Source organism: Danio rerio, chromosome 23, assembly GCF_049306965.1.
Source record: "Danio rerio strain Tuebingen ecotype United States chromosome 23, GRCz12tu, whole genome shotgun sequence".
NCBI classification, from domain to species: domain Eukaryota; kingdom Metazoa; phylum Chordata; class Actinopteri; order Cypriniformes; family Danionidae; genus Danio; species Danio rerio.
The window spans coordinates 46,702,501-46,717,710 of NC_133198.1; the positions used below are offsets into that span (position 1 = coordinate 46,702,501).

The window sequence follows — 15,210 nt, forward strand, 5'->3', positions numbered from 1 at the left end:
ACTTTGGCTCAGTTCTTTGCAGTCTCCACAGGAAATATCTGCATCTGAAAGGTTAGAACAGGATGTTTGCATTTATGACTAATCCTATATCTTGTGAAGAAAATGCAAACATGAGCCAAATGAGCATCTGCGTGATGTTTTAACACGTCCAAACAAATTACAAATTGTGACTAAGTTTGCAGTTGTAGGCAGAATTATTAACCCTCCTGTGAATGGGGAATTCTTTAAACATTTCCCATGTGATGTTTGAAAAAAGCTAGATATTTATCAAAGCATTTCTGATTGTGCTTTTACTAAAGAAAGTCTTATTTCTTTTAGTTTGGGTGGAAAGAAGAAAGTAGAAAAATATGAAGGAGGGCAAAAGAAAATAGAAATGAATGAATGAAAACAAAGGGAAAAAATTAAGGCAAAAGAAAATATGAATAAATGAAAGGCAGAAACAAAAGAAGGAAAAATCAAAGAAAAATATAAATGAAAGAAAGAAAGAAAGAAAGAAAAAGAAAGAAAGAAAGAAAGAAAGAAAGAAAGAAAGAAAGAAAAGAAAAAAGAAAGAAAGAAAGAAAGAAAGAAAGAAAGAAAGAAAGAAAGAAAGAAAGAAAGAAAGAAAGAAAGAAAGAAAAAGAAAGAAAGACAGAAAGAAAGAAAGAAAGAAAGAAAGAAAGAAAGAAAAAGAAAGAAAGAAAGAAAGAAAGAAAGAAAGAAAGAAAGAAAGAAAGAAAGAAAGAAAGAAAGAAAGAAAGAAAGAAAGAAAAAGAAAGAAAGACAGAAAGACAGAAAGAAAGAAAGAAAGAAAGAAAGAAAGAAAGAAAGAAAGAAAGAAAATGAATGAAGGAAGTTAGGGATGGATGGATGGATGGATGGATGGATGGATGGATGGATGGATGGATGGATGGATGGATGGATGGATGGATGGATGGATGGATGGATGGATGGATGGAAACAAAGAAAGGAACAAAGGAAGGAAGATATGAGGGAAAGCAAAAGAAAATATAGAAAGAAGAAAAATAAACAAAGAAGGGAAAAAGCAATAGAAAGGAAGCAATAAAAATATGAATGAATGAATGAATGAATCTAAACAAAGCAAGGAAGGAAGTAAAGCAAAGGAAAATGTGAAGGAAGTAAAGCAAAGGAAAATATGAAGGAAGGAAGGAAGGAAGGAAGGAAGGAAGGAAGGAAAGATAGAAAGGAAGAAACAAGGAAGGAACAAAGGAAGGAAAATATAAAAGGCAAAGGAAAATAAAGAAAGAAAAGAAGGAAAATAAATGATAAAATAAATGATGGAAAAAATGAAGAAAGGAAGCAATGAAAATATGAATGAATGAATGAAAAGTAGGAAGAAGGGTTGGAAGGAAGAAAAGAAAGAAGGACTGCTATAGTCAATATTATTAGTCCTTTGAATTACTACTTTTTTGATTGGCTACAAAACAAAACACTGTTGTCCAATGACTTGCCTACTTAACCTAACTTAGTACAACTAATTGACCTAGTTAAGTCTTTAAACTGCACTTTAAGCTGAAAACTAGTATCTTGAAAATTTACTAGTAAAATATTATTATACTGTCATCACGGCAAAGACAACGAAAATTGTCATTAGAAACTATTACAATTAGAAATATGTTGAAAAATCTCCATTAAAAGAAATATTTAAAATATAGTCACAAGAAGGCTAATAATTTTGTCTTCAACTGTTGATGATTATTATTTGTAACTTGTGTTTATAAAGTTGAACAATATGAGGGTGAACAATGACAGAATTTCCATCTGTAGATGAACTCAGCCTTTATGTACAAGTACAGATCCTCTAGTAAAGTATTTATCTCAAGAATCCTGTTGTGTGTTGCATGTTTCAGTGGACTCTGTGTATCTGGCGAATGAAGCTGAGAGAGAGGAATACGTTCTCTCTCAGGACGGCCTGATTTACCGCGGTACACCCAAAAGAATCACAGTTCTACCATGGACATTTGGACAGGTGCTGCATCTCAAAACATCTTTAGAACTCAATCACAGATGCATGCTTTACTTTAAAACTTCAAGGACTTTACAGACTTTAAAGTATTTTGAAATTACCTATAAGAAACATTCAAACTAGTATTAGTCGGTACTAATGATATATATATATATATATATATATATATATATATATATATATATATATATATATATATTTTTTTTTTTTTTTTATTGTTATTATTTTTAAATTTTATTTAAAATTTAGTTTGCTTTAAAATATATTTAAATTTTGAAATACATTTTCTATATTCTATTATTTCTATCGTTTTTAAATACCGTTTCTTTAATTGCTACAGTTTTTTTATTTCCGTTTTAGCTATTTTAAATGGCTTTAGTGTTTCTTAAAGTTTAATTCATTTTTATTCACTTTAAGTTCATCAAACTAAATATATAAATGATTCCATCAGCAATTAACTAAAATAACATATAATATCTATAGAACATTTAATAACATATAATAGAATATTTTCTTTTCAGCTGACATTAATTTTAATTAAAACTTGGTAATTTCCATTTAATTTTCTTTTAGTTTTAAATTTAACAATAATAACCCTGATTCAACTGTCCTAAAAGAATTTACAGTAGGCTTCGATGTTTTCTGTTCTGCAGTTTGAGCAGGGAATACTGGACATCTGCCTTCAGATTTTGGATGAAAGCCCGAATTACATCAGTGATGCAGCTCTGGATTGTTCCGAGAGGAAGAATGCTGTGTATGTGACTCGAGTCCTTAGTGCAATGGTCAGTCAAATCAGTCCCTAAAATATTACTGAAGTCACTATATTAACTACAATAGGGTTTAACTGCATCACCAGCCAATATACCATTCACTTATGTAAAAAAAAAAAAAAGTGTTTCTTTAAAATTTATTTAATTCAATCTACAAGCAAAACTAATGAAATATTTTATATGTGTATGTGCGTGTATGTGTGTGTGTATATATATATATATATATATATACACATTGCAATTTCTTCTTGGAAATTCATGGAAAAATACAATTAAATTAAATAAATAAAAATAAATAAATAAATAAATAAATAAATTATATATATATATATATATATATATATATATATATATATATATATATAAATAAAAAAAAAAATTTCCATGAATTTCTATAAATAAATAGCAAAATTTGTACATGCACTAAAGAAAGTGTGAAAGATGTCTAAATGCGACCTATTTTGCTCCTTTTTACAAAATGTATATCTCTGATGCATCTAAAACTCCACATTTATAATCTTCTTAGTCGCTGACATTCTCTTCAGTAGGTCAGAACTCTGACTATGGCGGACGGCTGCTTCTTACTCAGGGCTGTTTATGTTAATGAGGGAGAGATGGTCACTAATAGGCGGGGCTTTCCCCTCAGATGTCAAATACAAAAGGGAGACTGTTAATCAAAGCGCTTTTGACTGTTTTTATCACATGAGATTAAAAAAATTGAATTAATTCATTTTCACCATTAGAGGTGGGTTATATTCGCACACTGCAGCCACACAACTGTGCTTAAATATGATTTTTGCATAATAGGTGTCCTTTAATGTCTGTTTTCCCACACGGTCCAGATCAACAGTCTGGGTGATAAAGGAGTCGTGGTGGGCAACTGGTCAGATGATTATGAAGACGGAGTAAAGCCCACCGTGTGGAAGGACAGCTGCTCGATCCTCCGTCAGTGGAGTAATGAGGGCTGCAGGGCGGTGCGTTACGGACAGTGCTGGGTGTTTGCTGCTGTCGCCTGCACAGGTCATTCATCCATCGCTGCAATAATTAGTACATGTCAATTAATTAGCATTCAGACAACTACAATGTATCATTATATTGTGTTTTTGAGCAGTAAGAAAATCTTTGAGGTTTATGAAGTTTGTGGTTCAGAGATGGATGTGTTTACAGTCTGCTTTCAGAAAAAAAATTACATATTTCATTCAGAACTGAAAGTATGACTTTATTTACACAAATGCTTAATTGTCCAGCAATGCACTAAAATTAAAGCTTGCTGATTTGTGGCTTTAAAATGATACAAGTTTTTATAGAAAAGAAAATAAATAAAAGAATTTAAAAAAAAATATATATGTATATATATATATATATATATATATATATATATATATATTGCATTTTTAAAACGACTGCAAATTAATTATGCAATATAATAGTTTTTTTTTATTTTACTCTTAGATTATCCATCTTCATTTAGATTTTAGTACTTCAAAATCCTTTAATTTTTGGTTTACTTTTAATTCAATTTACAGTTTTTTATTTTTTATTTTAGATCAATCAATGCAAATTTGAGATTTCAGTGGTTTAATAATAATAATTCTTGGTTTATAACCTCCTTTTTTATTTTGGAAATCTATTTTGAAATGCATGTTCCTTATAAATATCCTAATTATTCAAGCCCAACAGTTTCCTCATCTTAGGTAGGACAGATCCAGACCTCAGTTTTGTGTTTAAATCTCAGTGTCCAGAGCTCTAGGAATACCCTGCAGAGTCATCACCAACTTTGGATCAGCGCGTGACAGTAATGGCGACCTAATAATGGAGCGCTTCTACAATGAATTTGATCAGAACATTGCTGACGACTCCATTTGGTAAATATACTGATGCCAAAATTAACCCTTGTGCAGCATCCGTATCTACATCACATTAACATTACTTTTGTGATAATTATGGCTGTGTTCATGCAGACGGCATATGTTATGGGCAGCAGTAGCATAGTGTAAATTTTAATGTAGTTAAATTTAGCCCTTTTAATAAATATTTATTTCAATTAATAGGGTTAAAACCTGAACATGAATAAATTTTGATAGATATTGGTTAAGAAATCTGTCAGTGAAAGTGTAAAAATTATTAAAATATTGTAAATTGTATGTTGATTTCACATTTGTGTCCTTTAGATTTGTGTACTTTAGCTGTTTTTGTGGAAAAAAAATTTTTAGAAGAAAGAACTTCTTCAATCCAAAAAAATTCAACCTTTAAATCAAAACCTCAGTTTGGAATTATTTTTTAAGAGTAATAATTCAGAGTCTGATGCAAATATGAGAATGTACTGTACCTTGTCCATCCTCAGGAACTACCATGTATGGGTGGAGAACTGGATGACCCGACCAGATCTGGCACTGGGGTATGAGGGTTGGCAAGCGAGCGACCCAACACCACAGCACAGAAGTGATGGTAAATTAATAATCAATGTCTGAAAGAAGTGGATAATCGGAAGGGATGCACCAAATATTATCTGACAAAAAAAAATAAATAAATAAATCAAATTCTTGTTTTTACAAAAGAGAAAAACAGGCAAAAATATAAACTGAAAAATGACTGTTGTGCCACATTGCAGTGTTCAGTGTGCTGGTTTTAATCCCCCTCCATCTGATATTAAAAGCAACTTTCCAATGGTATGTGGAAAGCGCTGTGCTATGAAACCCATTCATTTCAATGGCGAACACCAGCAGAGCGCAATTTTAACTTGCAAGCTGATACATTCAAAGTTCAAAATATCTCAATATTCTGCTTTGCATAAATTATGCTCATCTACACGTATACTTGTCTATCTATAAAATGCACATGATCATCTAAAAAGCAAAGTCCACTTAATAATGAGCCGGCAAGAAATTTAATTTCTATGTAGTACACTTGTTCCTGCTGCTTGCAATAGCTTTACAGTGCGGTCATGGCAATGCTGACACTCCTTGATTCACGGTCAATAAGATATTAAATGGGATTATTTTATTGGCTTGTGATTTTTAAAATTAGTATAATTGAGGGCATGGGATTAAATTTAAAAGTCTTAAAAATTACTTACTATCTTTTAATAAAATAATAAATAATTACTTCAAAGCATTTTTTTGTATGTAGATTTTTTAAATTAATTTTGGGTTTTGGCACACATACTACATTTTCGATGCCCCCCTGATAATTGCAATATAAACACCTGCCATTTGTTTTCCTCCTGTCAGGCGTATTCTGTTGTGGACCAGCCTCTGTGAGAGCTATTAAAGAGGGCGAGCTCACCTTCAAATTCGACGTCCCGTTCGTGTATGCGGAGGTGAACGCTGACGTGGTGGAGTACATCAAACTGAGAGACGGACGAGTGTTCAAGATGGGCGGATCCACGACGGAGATTGGGAAATCCATCAGCACCAAAGCAGTGGGTCGAGATGAGAGAGAGGACATTACTCACAACTACAAGTATCCAGAGGGTAAGAAGGCATTCTGGGTAACTGTAATCAATCATGCTTCGGGATTCAGGATGATGAGCAGATGGATGCAAGCTCAATACCCCAAAAAGGGCTCCATAATTTAACACTGCATCATTGAGCAGTAGATGTGGTATATGTTGTTATATTGAGGTCTTATGAAGCAAAACAGTTGGATTTTGTCAAAAGCAATGGATAAAAGATAAATTAATGAATACATTTCACTTCATAAGTCCCCAGTGTATTGTCAGGAGCCAAACTTTTTTTTACTCTAAGTGCTGGAAGGCATAGACTTGTAGTTCATGTGGGAACAAACCAATCAGTACAATATCTTTGATGGGTGCATAAGCAGATGTCTTTAATTCTAGACAAGGGGTGCTCAACCCTGTTCCTGAAAATCAAACCTTCATCAAATGCAACTAAACCAACTAAGCAGGATCTGAAGGGGGACTTAGTAATTAAAGACCCGGGTGATCAAAGTTGCAGCTGAACTCTGCAGAAGATAGATCTCCAGGAATAGGATTTAACACCTCTATTTTAGGGTATTGTTGAGAACTGTAACTGGTCCATCTATTATAGTGAAAACTGACACTTATGAAATCTTAAACTAATTACCTTTGATTATTATAGGCCACACCACATCATTAATGTGGCCACTAGGACTGCACAATATATCGTTTCAGCATCAAAATCAAATCGCAATGTGGTCATTTGCAAGTAACATCGCAATGTTTAATTTGTATTATAATAATTTCTCATTTGCATGTGTTTATGAGGTATGTGACTGAATAAGGATTTTAAAAGCATTCAGGCATAAGTAATTGTACCATTTGTAACTCTGACAAATCAATAATGATTCATTTAATTAAATTGTTTATTAAATGAAGTCTATGCAGTATTATTTTACATTTGATCATTGAATAACTGTATACCTGAATACAGTTAAGACTTGTTGGAAAACAATAAGAAGCTGTTTATTTAATTTGTATATTTTTCTTATTTTGAATTTATCTCTGCTTGCATGTCTTTTATTATATTTAATGCACTCCTATAAAGAATCATCCCAATCAAACATTATCAATTCTTTCTAAATATTTATTCAAGTCATCTAGTGAAATTGTATTCATTTCGAAATATATTGCAGAATAAAAAAAATATTGCAATGTTAGATGTTCTTTTTTTTTATATCGTGCAGCCTTAGTGGCCACTTATTTCTTAACTTGTGCGCTTGAACTGGGTGAGTGCATTTTTAAAATGTGAAAATACAAAACCTTACGACAGCAGAGAATGTATTTTCGATGCAAAGACTGACACTTTAACTAAAATACAAGTAAATGAAGTGGAATCAAATCTTAGTGAACCAAAATTGAATAGAATTAAATCCAAGTGGTAAATCAGAATATTGTCAAGTAAAATAATCAACTATTTAAAAAAAAATCTTGGTCTAATATACAAGTAAGTATAGTATAAGCAAGGGCAGAAAGCCTAACAGACTCTTATCTAGTCTGTAAAAAAAAAAATAATGAGTTTTCACCAATTGTTCATTTCAGTATCTAGATACAGTATCTAGATTGCCAATGCCCTAATACAGGCGCATTTTCTCTGGGAATTTCGATTCGTGAACAATACATGACACATTTGTCATAAATTGCTAAAGTAAAAAAAATTAACTATGCAGAAAATTTGGGTGAGGCGTAAAACATCCCATGAGTAAACGAGAGCTAGTGATGCAGTCCTTTATATTTGTTGTGAACCCACCACAAATAAACATACGGCTCTGTCATAATAAACACTGTAATCTATTCAGGTTCTGAGGAAGAGAGAAAAGTTTTTGAGAAAGCAAATCATCACAACAAACTGGCACAAGCAGGAGAGGAACCTGGTTTACACATCAAGATCAGAGTGACCCCAGATATGCAGATCGGCTCTGACTTTGACGTCTACGCTGAGATCAAAAACAACACGATGACCACAAAGTCCTGCCGGGTGATGTTTTACGCACAAGCAGTGTCCTACAATGGCACACTTGGAGAGACCTGCGGACTGGGAGAGTTTACGGAGATTAGCTTAGCTTCTTCTGAAGGTAAGACATGTTTAACTAGTAGTTTCAACAACAGAGCTGTTAAAGACTAGCCTAGAGTGCCATCTGCTGTTAAAAACTAGCCTAGAGCGAAGTCAGTTAAAAACTAGCCTAGTGCACTATGTGCCATTAAAGATTTGCCTAGAGCACTATCTACTGTTAAACACTAGCCTAGAGTGCCATCTGCAGTTAAATACTAGCATAGAGCTCCATCTGCTGTTCAACACTAGCCTAGAGTGCCATCTGCTGTTAAACACTAGCCTAGAGCGCCATCTGCTGTTAAACACTAGCCTAGAGTGCCATCTGCAGTTAAATACTAGCATAGAGCTCCATCTGCTGTTCAACACTAGCCTAGAGTGCCATCTGCTGTTAAACACTAGCCTAGAGCGCCATCTGCTGTTAAACACTAGCCTAGAGCGCCATCTGCTGTTACATACTAGCATAGAGCTCTATCCGCTGTTAAAAACTAGCCTAGAACACTGTCTAGCCTAGACCGTCATCTGCTTTTAAAAACTAGGCTAGAGTGCCATCGGCTGCCTAGAGCACCATCTGCTGTTAAACACTAGCCTAGAGCGCCATCTGCTGTTAAACACTAGCCTAAAGTGCCATCTGTTGTTAAACACTAGCCTAGAGTCCCATCTGCTGTTAAACACTAGCCTAGAGTGCCATCTGCTGTTAAACACTAGCCTAGAACTCCATCCACTGTTAAAAACTAGCCTAGAACACTGTCTGCAGTTTCAAAACTAGCCTAGACCGTCATCTGCTTTTAAAAACTAGACTAGAGTGCCATCTGCTGTTAAACATTTGTCGAAAGCACCATCTGCAGTTACAAACTAACCTAAAGCACCATCTGCAGTTACAAACTAACCTAGAGCGCCATCTGCTGTTAAATACTAGCATAGAGCTCCATCCAATGATAAAAACTAGCCTAGAACACTGTCTAGCCTTGACCGTCATCTGCTTTTAAAAACTAGGCTAGAGTGCCATCGGCTGCTTAGAGCACCATCTGCTGTTAAACACTAGCCTAGAGCGCCATCTGTTGTTAAACACTAGCCTAGAGCGCCATCTGCTGTTAAACACTAGCCTAGAGCACCATCTGCTGTTAAACACTAGCCTAGAGTGCCATCTGCTGTTAAACACTAGCCTAGAGTGCCATCTGCTGTTAAACACTAGCCTAGAGTGCCATCTGCTGTTAAACACTAGCCTAGAACTCCATCCACTGTTAAAAACTAGCCTAGAACACTGTCTGCAGTTTTAAAACTAGCCTAGACCGTCATCTGCTTTTAAAAACTAGACTAGAGTGCCATCTGCTGTTAAACATTTGTCGAAAGCACCATCTGTAGTTACAAACTAACCTAAAGCACCATCTGCAGTTACAAACTAACCTAAAGCACCATCTGCTGTTAACTACTAGCATAGAGCTCCATCCAATGTTAAAAACTAGCCTAGAACACTGTCTAGCCTAGACCGTCATCTGCTTTTAAAAACTAGCCTAGAACACAGTCTAAAAAAACCAGCCTAGAGCACAGACTGCTGTTAAACATTAGCTTAGAGCACCATCTCGTTCCTGGAGGTCTGGTGCCCTGCAGGGTTTAGAAGAGGGGTCTGGCTGCAGACCTGGAGCAGTGCAATCTGAGCTGCATCCAATGCTTTTTAATGGGCCACCCTGCCTGGGTGTTTCAAGTATACCTAGTAAGTCCTTGATTAGCTTGTTCAGGTTTGTTTTATTATGGTTGGAGCAAAAAATCTGCAGGACACCAGACCTCCAGAAACAAGTTTGGTAATCCCTGACCTAAAGCGATGTCTGCTGTTAAAAACTAGCCTTGTTCATCATCTGCTGTTAAAAACTATCCTAGAGCACCATCTGCTGTTAAAAACTAGCTAAAAGTGAATCACAATGCATACATTTTTTCATCATGGCCACAGCAAGACGCTAAAAGCTAACTGTGTCATTGTATTTGTGTTTCAGGTGGCAAAGTTACTCTTCGGTTAGAGTATGCAGAATACAGTAAAGCCATAACTCAGGACAGGATGATCAAACTGGTGGGTTTACTCATCGATGCAGAGACACGGGAATTCTACCGAGCAAAGAAGACCATCGTACTGGACGCCCCTGAAATAATTGTCAATGTAAATCTCAACCTATGATTATCATACTAAATTATACACTTTATATTTCAGTATGCTGGCTTGACAAAATCAAAATAACAAACATGTATAGTATTAAGAAAAATTCATCAATTGTTTTTTTTTTCCTCATAAAAACCACACATTTGCTCTTTGGTTGCCTAAATTAAGTTGAAAAATTACTAAAGTTTGTGAAAATGTGTCAATTACATTAAGTTACTTCAATGCTTTGCTTGTGGAGTAAACAAAACATACAACTTAACATTTTTTAAATGAACAAATTTTTTATTGACTGTAATTCACTGTTGACTAGTCAGTGCGCCAGCTGATTGCTCAAGAGAGTTAACAAACTAACAGCATATTAATAATCTGAATGAAGCTATGCAGGACTCACAGCTCTAATGAAGTGCGTGTTGGTCTCCAACAGATCCTGGGTGTGCCAAAAGTGGGCCGGAATCTGGTGGCAGATTTAGCGCTGCAGAATCCACTGCCGGAGCCTCTGGAGAACTGTGTGTTCACTATACATGGAGCCAACCTGACTGATGGCAAACCCATCACTCATGAGTAAGTCATCTGATCAGTAAGGATCCTGGGTGTGAAACTACATTCCCAATATCTGCCACCGGACATACCTGGTATCATTTCAACTCATCACACGATCAGTTCACAAGACTGATGTAGCACGTCTTCAGTGGTAATGAATGATTATTAAAACATACAAGCATGAACAACACACCAGTGTGACAAGATACTAAAAACAGGGTTCTCATTTTTTTATGAACAGCAGATTCAAGGACTTTCAATGACTTTAATTTTAAATCAAGCACCCAGACATGTTTAGCACCATGAAAATCCTTATTGTACTTTAAATTTTACTTGCACTCAATCAGGGTTTCTGCAGGTTTCATCAAGTCAAATTTAAGACTTTTGAAGACCCTTTTAAGACCATTATTAATAAAATTGAGTTATACAGGGTTAAACTTTTTTTTTTCTAATGACCCTGTATTATGTGGAATCATGTCATCATTTTTAGTTTTCTATCTCTGATTAGGGAGTATTAACAGGAAATTTGCAGTAAAAATGTATAACAGCTGTTAATTTTAGCCATTGGCAATAAAAAAAACCTAAATATAAAAAAAGTATAAGGTTTTATTGAGATGTATTGATGGTGATTGGATAGATGCTGGTCCAACTGAGTAGCTTTACCTGGACAAAGCAAAATTAAGATCTGTTTAAGGTGATTTAAGACCTACAACACAATATTTCAGTCAATGTAAGACTTTAAGGCACAAAGTATAGTTTTTGAAATTTAGGACATTAAGACTTTAAGACCCAGCGGACACCCAGTTAATATTTACATTAAAATGTGCAATTAATGATGTTTTGAAATGACATTTGAAATTAAAATGAATAAAATAAAATAAAAAAAACTTTAATAATTTTTTTAATTCAATACTAGTAATATTCAAATGTGGTTTCTGAAATGTTTCTTTATTTGCTTTATTTGTCATAGTTCTTGTACAGGATTTATATTTAAGATTAGTAAATTAACTCATTTTAAATTTAATTCAAGCATTTTCAAGGACCCATGTAAGTTTTTAAGTACTTTACAGGCCTCGAATCCATGTCTGAAATTAAAGTACTTTTAAAAAGTGTGGGAACCCTAAAAAATAATAATTCAACCTACGAGCTGATTTTTTTTGTAGAAATAGTAGTTTGCAATTTAATTTTATACATATAATAAAATAGGCATTTTTACAAAGCAGTTATCTAAAGAGTTACATTATTGTTTTTTTTTTAACAATTTATGAATGAGTAACTTGCAATTAGTGTACATGATCTGATATATATATATAGTGCTACTTAACCATAGTGGTAGACCTCAACCCTGAATCCATCATTCAGACAATCATCTTTACCTGCAAAATGCAAAATCTGTGCATGCAATAAAACATTCATGTCAAAAATAATGTTGGCACCTTTGCTAGGGTTGGTTAGAGAAGTCCCTCATGTGTGAAATTTACAGTTCATTTGACATTTTTCAGATGTTTATAATACAGTTAAACTAAATAAACATTAAAACTACATGAAGACTGAGTTTGGCTTGTTCATGTTAACTCTATGTTAAGTGAAATTTCACAAACTAATTTTGAAAGGAGAAGGTGATCTGATTGATCACAGCTGGTCTCATCCATAATCATTTATAATCCAATCAGATTATTCCAAACTCATAATAAATAGCCCGTCTTTCCTTTCTCCGTTATCTTCGTTTTTTAAGAATCCCCCCCCATCAACCCCATCTCCCCCTTTTCCTCCTTATCCAGGGGGAGCTCTCAAAAACTACCTGATCTCGTATCCAAGGCGGGAGCTATGGGCTCAACGATCTCTGAGCTCAGGGTTCTCTCCCAAGACAGCATGCCAAACCTGCTATTAATATCAAGCAATATCTAAGTGTGAACTCTTAAAAACGAAAGAGTTACAAACATTTGTTACAAATCTTACAGAAACATTTTGAGTTCCGAATAGAAAGATTTTGATTTTGGATTTGACTTTTTTTCCTGTGATTTTAGACGATGGTGAAGTTTCTATCTATTTTTTCTTATACAAAATAAACAATTAAAGAGTTGTTAAAGTTGCAGGGCATTAACTGTTGCCTTTTTTCACCTACAGGGTTGGAACAATCGGTCCTAAAGAATTTGCCACTGCTAAAGTGGAGTTTGCACCTAAGCTGCCGGGACAAAGAAAATTAATCATCGATTTTGCCAGCGATAAACTACACAACATTGAGACCTATGAGAATCTGGTTATCTATGAATAAATGAGCTATTTTTACTTTTGCCTGTGAAGTTTTATTGCATATAGGGATTGGTGATATGGACTTAAAACTATAAATCAATTTATTGGTATATATTGTGATTATGACATAAATGACTATAATTCATATGTATCCACTAAAAGATAAAACTCAATTCATCTTTATTTCTACAGCATTTTTACAATGTATGTTGTGTCAGAGCAGCTTCACATAGAAGTTCTAGTAAATGTAAACAGTGTACTTCAGTTTTCAGAGATGAAGTTTAGTTTAGTTCAGTTCACTGTGGAGCAAGTCCCACAAGTCTCCACAAGTCCCAAACAAAGCAAGCCAGTGGCAACAGTGGCGAGGAACAAACTTCACCAATTGACGAAAGTGAAGGAAAAAACCTTGAGAAACCAGGCTCAGTTGGGCATGACCATTTCTCCTCTGGCCATACTTCTTTTGCAGAGCTGCAGTCTAGGCGCCGGAGGCGGGAGAACGCTGGATGTCCATCATAAAGAAGCTGCAGGTGTGAATAGGTCACTGGCAGGTGTTCAGGCTGGCCCACTGGATCAATGTGGAGACTCGTCTTTCACTGGGGTCTTTCAGGAATCAGTGTCAAGCTCAGACATTTGTTACAAATCTTTCAGACACACGCGTCATGTATCTTTAGAGAAAATAATTTTGTTTTTTTAAATAAATAAATGTTTAGCAACCATAATATAATATAATATTGTAATATCAGTTTCATTTATACTAACCCTACAGGCATCTACACCCCACACAATTATACATTTAACGGAGGATAAAATAAGACATAAAGGGGAAAATGATCAAACATCAAAGAAAATAAACAATAGTTGCAATGTAGTGTTTTATTCAAGTTTTTCAGGCCATCCTGAACATTTCTAAAGGAATATAAGTATATTTATGATCCAATGCTAATTGACTGTAATGTGATAAAATGGTATGATTTCTTCCACATTCTGTAATATGAAACTATGTCTGATTTAATAAGTTATTTTAAATTTAGAGTGAAAGTATTTTATATTTCACAAAGCTCTTTCACTGTAGTAATTGTATTCACTGCACAGATTTTAGGTTTTATTATTATTGACAAAAAAATACCTATTCTCATTATGGGGAGAATTTTTATTGGTATATTGTCAACGATACAAAGTCTCTAGACTGATTCCTGAAAGACCACAGTGACAGAGGAGTATCTGCACTGATCCTGGGCCAGCTTGAACACCCGCCATTGACTTACTCAAACCTGCAGTACTCCATGATAAAAGTCCAGCCTTCACCAGCCTTCGCTGCAGCTCTGCACAAAAAATTTGGCCAGAGGAGAAACGGTCGACTCAACTGAGCCTGGTTTCTTTTGAGGCTTTTTTTCCTTCACTTTCGTCATTTAGTAAAGTTTGTTCCTCAACACTGTCATCAATAGCTGCTTGGTTTGGGACTTGTGGAGCTACGCATCGATGGATTTGCTCTTCAGTGTTTAGACTTTCAGCAGTGAAAATTAAACCACACTAAACTGAACTTCAACTCTGAAAACTGGCCTGACACGGTTTCACTTTACTAGAACTTCTATGTTAAGCTGCTTTGACACAATCTATACTGTAAAAGGGCTAGAGAAATAAACAGGTTTTTTATTAAACTAAATAATTGCATGAAGTTTTAGTGCTGGTACATTCTCATATTCAGCACCAAAACAAAGCAGAGTCAGTCTCAAATGCCACTTTCATTTCAACTTCTACACGTCTACACTATCATGACTGAACAGTGAATTAATCATTTCTACTGTGAACACAGAGAACAATTTAACCTCACAAACAGAAGTGTGGTTGGAATAGACAGCCAGTGTGATTTACATGCCAGATGTACATATCTCATGTTAGAAATACACTATTTGAATACTGCATCAATGCAAAACTGCTCATGGAGTATTACTCTCCGATAAGCCATAAATCTAGATCTGAAACCTGAAGCGGCTGAAGTGA

The 15,210-nt window shown here is 34.7% G+C and overlaps 1 protein-coding gene and 1 long non-coding RNA gene across 10 annotated transcripts in view; one reads left to right on the forward strand and one right to left on the reverse strand.

Moving 5' to 3' along the window:
• Positions 1 to 13,243, forward strand: part of tgm2a (transglutaminase 2, C polypeptide A) — a 16,751-nt gene extending 3,508 nt beyond the window's left edge. Inside the window, 10 exon segments of the mRNA NM_001004647.2 lie at positions 1,851 to 1,969; positions 2,620 to 2,748; positions 3,579 to 3,756; positions 4,472 to 4,601; positions 5,081 to 5,184; positions 5,967 to 6,209; positions 8,014 to 8,289; positions 10,256 to 10,416; positions 10,841 to 10,977; positions 13,084 to 13,243. Coding sequence (NP_001004647.1) covers positions 1,851 to 1,969; positions 2,620 to 2,748; positions 3,579 to 3,756; positions 4,472 to 4,601; positions 5,081 to 5,184; positions 5,967 to 6,209; positions 8,014 to 8,289; positions 10,256 to 10,416; positions 10,841 to 10,977; positions 13,084 to 13,231 — 1,625 coding nt within the window. The 3' untranslated portion in view covers positions 13,232 to 13,243.
• LOC137489153 (uncharacterized) overlaps positions 1 to 15,210 on the reverse strand; it is a 46,206-nt gene that overhangs the window by 15,633 nt on the left and 15,363 nt on the right. For 4 of the 9 annotated variants that reach the window (XR_012398808.1, XR_012398809.1, XR_012398803.1 and 1 more), the window contains 3 exons: positions 6,022 to 6,085; positions 5,066 to 5,245; positions 3,653 to 3,771 (listed from right to left, as the gene is read on the reverse strand). The exons of 2 other annotated variants lie outside the window; for them this stretch is intronic. This is a non-coding gene — a long non-coding RNA (uncharacterized lncRNA). Of the gene's footprint in view, positions 1 to 3,652; positions 3,772 to 5,065; positions 5,246 to 6,021; positions 6,086 to 10,807; positions 11,030 to 15,210 lie in introns of all 9 variants that reach the window. 3 more of the 9 variants (XR_012398805.1, XR_012398807.1, XR_012398806.1) reach the window with 2 other exon arrangements.